Source organism: Microtus ochrogaster, chromosome 19 (assembly GCF_000317375.1).
Source record: "Microtus ochrogaster isolate Prairie Vole_2 chromosome 19, MicOch1.0, whole genome shotgun sequence".
Classification (NCBI taxonomy): domain Eukaryota; kingdom Metazoa; phylum Chordata; class Mammalia; order Rodentia; family Cricetidae; genus Microtus; species Microtus ochrogaster.
The window spans coordinates 63,177,776-63,187,900 of NC_022021.1; the positions used below are offsets into that span (position 1 = coordinate 63,177,776).

At 38.7% G+C, this 10,125-nt stretch overlaps 1 protein-coding gene across 1 annotated transcript in view; it reads left to right on the forward strand.

Annotated features, from left to right (window-relative positions):
* The first annotated feature begins 6 nt into the window (after positions 1 to 6).
* The window catches only part of Hcn1 (hyperpolarization activated cyclic nucleotide gated potassium channel 1), a 350,116-nt gene continuing 339,997 nt past the window's right edge, over positions 7 to 10,125 (forward strand). The window contains exon 1 of the mRNA XM_005356829.3: positions 7 to 487. Within this exon, the coding sequence (XP_005356886.1) occupies positions 96 to 487 (392 nt within the window). The 5' untranslated portion in view covers positions 7 to 95. The remainder of the gene's footprint in view (positions 488 to 10,125) is intronic.

Below are 10,125 nucleotides of genomic sequence, written 5' to 3' on the forward strand. Positions count from 1 at the left end.
CGGGCTCGCGGGCAGCCGGCTCCGGCCCCTGGCCTTCGGCCTCGAGCCCCCGGCGACTCTGGAGTCCGCGCTGTCGCCGGCCGCGTCCTCCGGGCATGGAAGGCGGCGGCAAGCCCAAGTCCGCGTCCAACAGCCGCGACGATGGCAACAGCGTCTTCCCCTCCAAGGCGTCCGCGACGGGGCCGGCGGTGGCCGACAAGCGCCTGGGGACCCCGCCGGGGAGCAGTACGGCGGGGAAGGAGCACGGTAACTCCGTGTGCTTCAAGGTGGACGGCGGAGGCGGCGAAGAGCCGGCGGGCAGCTTCGAGGATGCTGAGGGTCCCCGGCGGCAGTATGGTTTCATGCAGAGGCAGTTCACCTCCATGCTGCAGCCCGGGGTCAACAAATTTTCCCTCCGCATGTTCGGCAGCCAGAAGGCGGTGGAGAAGGAGCAGGAAAGGGTTAAAACTGCAGGCTTCTGGATTATCCACCCGTACAGTGACTTCAGGTGAGGACTCCCTGGCGTCGCCCCACCCTGATCCCCCCCTAGGCGCACCCTCCAGCATCCTACCGCGCCCCTGGGAGGGGGCGCCCCGGGGACTCGCAGCGGGTTGCGGGGCAGGCGGGGCAGCGCTGCCCGTGGCTCCTACTCAAACTGGCCAGACTCAACTCTTCAACTTGTTTCCATCCAGGAAAGGTTTGGGGTACGGAGTTTTTTCTCCCCAGGGCGCCAGCGAAGCTCGTTCCCTTTGTCTGCTGAACTCTGGGGGTTAGATGGGGAGGGAAGAAGGCCACTATGACCCCTGGACGGGAGGTGGCTAAGTTTCACTAGGGAAACTTTTACTTCGGTAATCGGAGAGTTAGAAGTAAGGCAGGCATCCTTGCTAGCGCTGCTCCCCAAAGAGAAAAAAGATGCTTCTGGGATTCCGGAGATGAGGAAACTGGAGACAGTGACTCACAGGTCCTAGCTGTTCCTGCCACTCTCGCCCCTGGGAGTGTTAATCTGTTGTTCTTATGCTTATAGACGCTCTTGTCCCCACCGCATTTCTCCAGATCAGTGACTGGCAGGCACAGGAAGGACACTTGTGCTTGCTTGGCTTGGGTAGCCTGTGACTTGAGGTTTCAGCGGAGCCAGTGCTGCCCAACTGGGCAGGAGCGTGACAGGAAGCTTCGAGTTCCCGAAACAGAGATCGGGGGAGCGTTTCTAGAGCCCCCTTCCTGAAATAGAGCGACACCCGCTCTTGACCTTGACTACAAATCCATTTCAGAAATGTCTTACCAGTTTCCCAGCCTTGGAGGAAGGGCACAGCAGAGCTGTCAGCAGGAGAAAATTAATATGAGTTTCCTGATCTTATTTGTAGCCCGAGTATTCATTCGGTTAATAAGCACGTTTAGAGACTGACAAATGAAGGTCGTGAAGTAGATCCTCTTATTAGCGTGACAAGCCGCCCCTGAACATAAGCAGAGTCCTTCTGAAAATCCCCAACTAGCAACTCCGGGTGATCCACTTGTTTGTTTATCTAATTTGTTCGAACAAGGGGGAAAACACAGCAACGAAAGAAGTGTATTGCACACTGAGCGTTTAGCCTCCTGGTAAACCTCAAGCAAACAGCAACAAAAAGCCTTACTTCGAGCAGTGTTCAGAAACTAACCGAAATTGTTGAAGTGCATGCAGGGGAGGGAGCTGTCCATAGTTCTGAATCAAGTTGTCTGTGGACTACAGCCCAGCAAAGAAAGCTTGGGGAGACAACTGCCCATCTTTCCCAAGATATTTGTCGCCCCAGAAATCAGCAGTCTCTCTTCTTGTGCACGGAGTGGGTGTATTTTATGAAAGATTTAGCTTTTAAATTCTTATTTTCAAAAACACATAGGAAAATCCCTGAAGGGCTTAGAATAGTTAATGCCATTTATTGTCTGTGGATTATTGGGTTCAATTGAAAGAATGTTCAGGCTAAAAGAGCCTCCCTAGTAATCAAGTATGCTTCATCTGCGAGGAAGATATTTGGAAAGGCAAATCTTAGATGGTCTTGCCCCATCCTAGGCAAATCAGGTTGTTATGCTCTTTTGAATTTTAAAAGCGGGATTTGAATACCATCTCTTTTTGAGACCTCCATGGGAATGTAATCCAAACGATACTATACATTTCAAAAGAAAAACTTTGCAAGAGAATATTCAACAGTCTTAATAAGAAAAATGAGACCTATGTTTTGAAGAAGATTATGACATTCAATGATAACATGCCAAAGGTGCTAAACTTTATTTAGCTGATATCACATTTAATTAAATGAGTTCGAAGGATACTTTTATGTATTTATCAACAGAAAAATGATGGTGCTTTTCAAAATAGCAGCCTGTATCAAATGATTAAAGTGCCGCTTGCATTTCTTTTTTCTAAAAGTATATAGGACATATAGCAACTTTTCATGAATTGGAATCAGATGTTTAATTCGTGGATCAGTGAAATTAAGGGATTCTACATATTTCCCCAAGAAAATCTGGTGAAGCAAAGCAAACATGGAACAAAGGTGGGAGGTGAAACCAAGTGATGATGAGGTTTTGTCCTGCATTTCACAGCAGTGAAAGATGACTGAGAATGAGCTATATACTAACAAACCCTAGCACAGTTTGGGAGACTTGATTGCCCTTGCATAGAGGAAACATAGCAGCAATAGGCTAAATAATCAGGATTATGCAAAATTTTTATAGGAGAGATCTGAAAAAATTGAAATGAAAAATTGCAGTATTCCTTTGTTTTTTTCTAAAAATGACAAACTAAGGATCTTGGACACATTGTACCTGTTTGGGTTCAGAAGATGTTACTAATTCATATTTTTGTATAGTCATAACACCAAATACAAGCATTTCCAAAACCTATGACATGGCAAAAAAATGTAGTTGTTAAACCCACAACCAATACCAGACAAAATTTCAGCAACTTTTTTCTCTACAGTGAAAGCAGTGTTCAAGTGGCCTTCAGTGGATGCTGGAAAATTTGATGGTTTTGATTGGCTCATCTCAGACCTTTCCTGAGCAAGGACTTTAAGGGAAGTCTTTTGCCGAAATTACTAAATCATCAAATTTAAGTTGATTAATCTGCCAGCAGAGAGAGTACCACACAAGACTACATTTCTGAGGAAGGGCATTGGTTTTGGAAAGTCTGAAACAAATTGTCACCTTCATAGCTCTTTGTGAGCCCTGGAGAGTGCCCTCTGCTTTTGCTGCCATCCCCAAATTGCCTAGGGCAGTGTGTCACTTCTCCTTAGGACACGCCATGGTTTTAGTGCTGTGCCTAATATTCTGGTGGCCATGTTGGGGTGACTTCTCAGGCAGAGATCCTTTTCCACTTCCTTCTAGGTGAGGGCTGTGCTCCAGCTGACATGTTCAGACAGCTAGCTAGTGGCTCTTCTGCTCACCAAAGTCCAAGTGTGCTACTTTTGTGTCTGGCAGGTAACAGTCTTCCACTTCCAGTGTAATTAGGACAGAGGCTCTGTGTTTTCCTTTATTTCTCTGGAGAAGATAATGGCAGGAACCTTCAGGGAGTAAAGATGAGTCCGGTGATAGTGACACTGTAAGAAACCATGTGGAAGGAGCTAGGAAACATACATTTTTTCCCCTGTGATATTTAATCATCAAGACCGGGACAAACATTGGTAGGTACATAGAGTTGGTTTTTTTCTGTGTGTATGTGTGGTTCTCCTCAACTCCCATGTGTGTGTTTGTGTGTATGTGTGTGTGCACGTGTGTACAGTTGTGTTTGTGCACGGGGACCAGATTGCATTTCTTCCTCGGTTACTCTCCACTTTGTGATAGATATCTTAAAGTAATTCACATGGCTGTGGTTCTGTTCAATGAAGCCATGGTCTCTGCCTTTTTGGAATTTGTGTTAACAACACACATTTAATTTCAAGGTTAAGTATTAATATTTTGAAAGAAGCAGTAGTAGTTACACAATTACTAACTAAAATTATAATTTTCACCTATTTAATAATTATGTGATGATAAGCAAGTGTTGGGATCTCACAGCCAACTGCTAGTTATGATATAATTATTCAAATGTGCTGAAAAAATATTTAGAATGCTTTAGTGGATGTGTGCATGTGTTTTGTGTGTGAGTTGTGTTGTGTTTGTGTATTGCTAGGGGTCAGCCTCAGAGCCATGAACATACTAACCAAGTTCCCATTAAGTTACCCACTACCATGGTGAGATTATGATTTCATCATGAGAACAACTTCTCTTGGAAAAAACTTTTTACCATGGTGTTTCCTATTTTGGGGGATTTGGATCTTACTTTGTTGGCCCATGCTCACACAATGGTTCATTTAAACAAAATGCCCCTGTTCTACGAAGAAGCCAGCTGGCATTGTGCTCTTTGTTATGGGACACATGTGGGTATGTGTGTGTGTGCAAGTGTGTGTGTGTGTGTGTGTTGTATTTTGACTTCTGCTTCTCATTATTAGCACAAGCAACTGTGTACAAAGTCTACTGTGTTTTAAATACTGAGGGTAAGACATCACTTTCTGAAGATAAGAGCACCTTCGCCCCTCTGTGTCTGCCTCACAGTTACTACTGATGTCAGAGGTCACTGCCATGCTCATTAGGGAAGGAAGGCTTCAACCCATTCTCCAGTTCATCAAAGGAAATAATTCAACCTTCTGGAGTTGGAGTTCTAGCTAGCTTACTCTTACAATGTCTTTAAGCTGGCTGCACTCTGAATTCTCCCAGCAATATGTTTGTTCTCCCATATCAACAGAGCCAGAATAATTCTGAAAGATGTATTTCTATGTTACATGTATCTTTTTATATCTTAGATTTAATTAAGCTTTTTTATGAGGACTATGTCAGTGGTAAGCCCAATTAAAAGTTATTTAAAATATTTTAGGCTATGAATTTATTAAGTTACATTTTTATTATAATTCATGACTTAAAGTTTTACTTAATGTTTTGGAATTAAATATCGTGTACTAAATATTACAGATATATAAGCATTTCAGTTATAGAAATTTAAAAAGTATAAGATAATTTTTATTTTTTCTGAATAAATTTTAAGAATGCTTTTGAGGACTTGCTATAAATTGAGAAACAGTAGATATGTATACTATAACTAAATCATATTTATTATCTTAAAAATTGTTTTAGTTAAATAATAATAAAATTTACATATATTACAAACATTTATTAATTTCATTATGTGTTTAATTAACTGTACTGAATGCAACTGTATCTGCCTTAACAAGAAAATCACAAACCAAGGTATCATCACCAGTGGTGCACAGCTAAAATACGACCTATAATTCAGCATATTTGCACTCAGTGAATGTATCTCCCATTGGGAGCATGACTCCAGCAAAATATACTTTATGTGAGTTGAATGTGATAACTTTCCCATTCAGGGTAGGCTTTTTCTGTTTCTCAGATAATTCATCTCATAGCTTTGCAAAAGATATTGGGCTTAGCGTGAACCCTTTCAAATATAGTCCCTTGTAAGTACAGTATTAGCATTAAGAACATGCATTAATGCGTGGAAAGTACGTAAATTAGGCTGCATGAATACTATAGAATATTTTCAGGGTCTGGGACAATTTTTTTTGCTCTTATTCTTTATAAATGCATACCAGACTATGAATTATACTGGCACCATATTTTAGGACAAGAGGCAGAGCAGTTGAAGGAAATAGTCTTCAGGGCCGAAAAAAGACCATTTTCACAAGACCAAGTAATTTTCTTTAAAAGAATACCTTTCTTATGTAGGAATTGCTTTTAAATTGCATTTTTTCTTATTTTTGAGAATTTCACACATATATGAAATATAACCATATTTCACCCTCCATTTTCCTTATCTAACTCTTGCAAAGCCCAACATGTCCCCTGCCCAAACTCTCTTTTCTTTTTTGTCCCAAGTCTAACTAGTGCTGACTATATATAAAATTTTAAGGGCTGCTTACTACTGATTTTCCAGAAAAAATTATGGCAATTATGACAATCATGGAATATAGCTTTACAATCCTTTCTCCTTTATTTCTTTGGTTATAGTGTACATATTTAATATAAGCTATTCAAAAGGTATAAGTATACAATTAAAAGCATGCATATTCTATTATGTTCATGTACACATAAATGTAGAAATTGATTGTCAGTTTAATATTTATCTGATATTTTATAACCTGACTTTGGCTGAAGAAAAATTGATTTCATGAACCTTAATATTGTTATAGTATCTGTTTAAACTAATCACTGATCACTTAAACCCGATGTGCATCCTTTGAACTTACATTTTTACACTTTAGTTTTCATAGTCTTTATTTTATTTTCAAGACTTGTGTAAGTATACAAACAGAAACAAAACCCATAAAACTAATCACATAAAGAGTTAGCAACTCTTTATCTGCTTTGGACTTTCAGATTTGTTCAAAATATTTAGGAACTATAATTAATGCAGCAGTCGACATGTTTGTATATTTTATCATATTCTTTACCAAGTTCATGGACTAGACTTACTGGTTATAGGCATTTTGCGCCACTGATTTTAGTAATTAATTAAATGACACTAGTTAAGTCTTTTCTTAAAATGACACGAATGGTATCTTCCTTGGGTTGACATTCCTGTTAAGATACATGGCAGGCTTTTATTACTGTCCAGACCCACCATCTTGCACAGATGAAAATTATCTTAAATTGTAAACTGAATAATTTTATATTCTCCTGAAAATCCACAAAATATTTTCCATTCCATTAGGAGTATTTGACTACACTCCTAATAATACAAGACTCTGCATGATTACAAAATCGTGAACTACATGCAGCCAAGCACACACCACTCATTGACTTGGTACCACCCACCTTCCCTCTCTTTATCCCCTAATTTCAGCCACTCTGATAAAGTTTCAGCTTTTAGAATAAGCTTAGGCATTTCCTTCTACAGAGATTTTCATGTGAAATCTAACATTTCCTAATATTCTTTCACTTTCATCGTACGACCTAGGTAGAGTTTCTACCCTCTACTTAGAAACTAGTTTAATAACTCTGGCCACATTCCATCTATTTCCTACCTGTATCATCACCATGGTCTCTATTTTCATTTGAAGACCCTTATTTCTCAGAATCGATCATTGTTTCTGTGCATGTCCCTGCACCAGAATTTAAGCCACTTGAGTTCTCGGGTCTTACTCCATTTTGTCTTCCTAATATTTCTTCTTTAAAATTTATTCTCTGAGAATTCAGTAAGGTTTATTTTCATCCTATTGTTTCCTGCTCACCGACTCCTCGTGCATTCTTTATGCTTTCTACTCACCTTGCTTCATGTCATTTTTTTTCTCTTCAATTAAAAAAATAAAAGAATGATGATACAAGTCAAAAAAACTCTCAAAGCCAATGTTGTAATAATGCACATATTAGCTCCCCTTTTCTTCCATACTTTTTAAGGTGACCTCTTAACAGTGTTTTGAAACATAATTTTTATGTTATACCATTTGCCAATTAGAAGTATGAAATTCAATGTTTTATTTAAATTAACATAGTTGTGTGCCCATCACCATAATGATGCTCAGGACATTTTGATGTCCTAAGGAGACACTTCATGTTCTTTAGCTGTAATGTTCGTGTGTTCTTTCTCATGCCCTCTCATTGATAAGCAATCACTAATTTTTTTTCTGTTGATGGTTTTGTAAAAATTATCCTAGAAATTTCCTGTCAGTTGGATCACATATATCTAGTGTTTATTTTTTAGCAATTTCTTTTATTTAACATGCTATTATTTTCAGGGTTCACCAAGCATTTTCAATGCATTATATTTTAGGGTTTTTTTGGTTGAATACCATTGATTCCATATATGTGGTGCATTTGATTTGTCTTTGTCTGCACTGTTAGACATCAATTTTTAGTAACCATCAGTACGACTGTTCTGATTATCCTTGCATTTTACATGATTTTGCAAGGTGGTATAGTTTTAATTCCCTTAAGAGTAATATTGCTTTGTCTGTATAGTAGCTTTCAATTTATAATTACTGGATGAATAAATAAAGAGTCAGCCCACGGTTATACCAATGCACAATGATCTTAGAGCCAATAGATCTAGCAAGGGGCTATAAAAGCTCTGTGTTCTCCCACAACAGCACCTGGAATCTTGTCTCCACCACCACATACAACTTGGAAACCCAAACATTACATTTGTGGCCCAGTGTACACAGGAATAGAGGAAAATGCAGAAAGATTAAGTGGCATGAACATGGTGACATAGATATATAAGGAGAACTGGGCCAGGTACTCATACCTTTGTGCATCTTAATTCTGTCATTTCAATTTTCTCCCAATAAGGAATGAGGTGCCAGCATGAAAAATACCCTTAACTTTCAGGGAAAAATGATTAATTGACCCAATCATTTACCCTTCCTTCTTCCTGAAATGACTCTAAAATAATACGGAAATATGCTCTTACACAGAGACCAGCAGAATGAAGAAGCAGCAGAGAATAAGAGATCTTGAAGTATTCTGGAAAAAGCTGGTGAAGAAAATGCTTCATGTTCAAAGTCATTTGACCAGTGAATCTTGGAAGGGATAAGCATTGGATCAGTTTAGAAGCAGCTCTAGGAAAGCCAGACTGCAAACGGACTAAACATGGGTTTCCTTATTGGATGTAGAGTTCTCGGTGCTAGTATTAGCTTAGCTGGAGTCATGTCAGTTCTCCCCAGTCAGGGAACAAGAGAAAAGTATCTCTGATGATGGGTATACATTGCAAAATCTTGTTTATTAACTAATTCTGTTGCCAAAGCCCTACATATATCAATAGAGGCTGGAATTATTTTGTGGTATAGCATTGTTCAGTAGCTGAAAGTAAAAACATTGCCAAAATTTTCACTCTAGTCTCCATTATGAAAGAAAATCAAACAAAATAATAAAGTTCAAAGGACAGAGACATTAGTAAAAGGAAAAATGGCAGCATTGCAAATACAACATGATATTCTTGGAAAAATATTTTATCCATACAATAATTTCAGTGATTTTTTTTAGAGTAAGATATTAAGCAGTTATTCTTAGGAAGTGGAGAGATGTCTCAGCAGTTATGGGCACTGACTGCTCTTGCAGAAGATGCGGGTTTGGTTCCCAGAATTAACAGATGACTCACAACCATCTGTAATTCTAGTTCCGGGGGATGCAAAGCTTTATTCTGTTCCCCATGGACACCAGCCATACATTGGGGTGTACATGGAAAACACTCATACATATAAAATGATCATAAAATAAATTTTAAAAGAAATAACTGAATAAATTTATGTAAGAAAATGCCTCAAATTGAGACAAAAATTGAAAGCAAAGTAGAAAATACAAATCATATGTGAAAATATAGAATAAATTCTTAAAATTAAAATATAGAATTAGTAAGGACTACATGTTGAAATTTGGAATTACTACAACAAAGTCATCCATGTAACCATTTTATTTCTTCCAAAGTACCTAGTTAATATGCTCCAGAAAAACATGGAGTTAGACTGAACACTGTGTATACACGCAAAGTGGGAAATGATGCCTCAAAAAGAGTTTTCAAAGAAAAAAAGAGGGTAATGCCCAAGGAATAGTGAAGGCAACTGGACTAACCCAGCGTGGGAAGCAGAGAAAGATTGAGGAGAAAAAGTTCACATCAGCATTTGGAAAAAAAATACCATAGATATTCTATACACATCATTTAAAATGAGAAGCCTCTAGTTTTCATACAAATATTAGTAAAATAATTGAATATTAACTATTACAAAGGACCCTTATTAATTCCAGAGTGAGCCAAAAGTTTGTGAAACAGAAAAATCAAATTTGCTTTGCTAGCCATCAGTTTGGTTGAGAATTATGGGCCAATTACTCTGAGCAGGCAGGACAAAGGTAAATGCAGGTTGGCTGGTGAAAGGAAGTCACATCTTCAACTTCTATCAGTGGAAGTGAACACTGTTTGGAGTCAATAAATTGATTTCTCTTTGAAATACGAGTTAAATGCTAAAAGGAATAGAATGGTTTGTTTTGGGAATCAGGCATGTGCAGCAGCAGAAACGGAGCAGGGTTTATATATTCTGATAATCTTTTAATTCTATTTCATATGAGAAGAAAAACTATGGGGCTTACTAATGTTTTGAGGCAATTATATGGGTTTAAAACCTTAGTCACAGC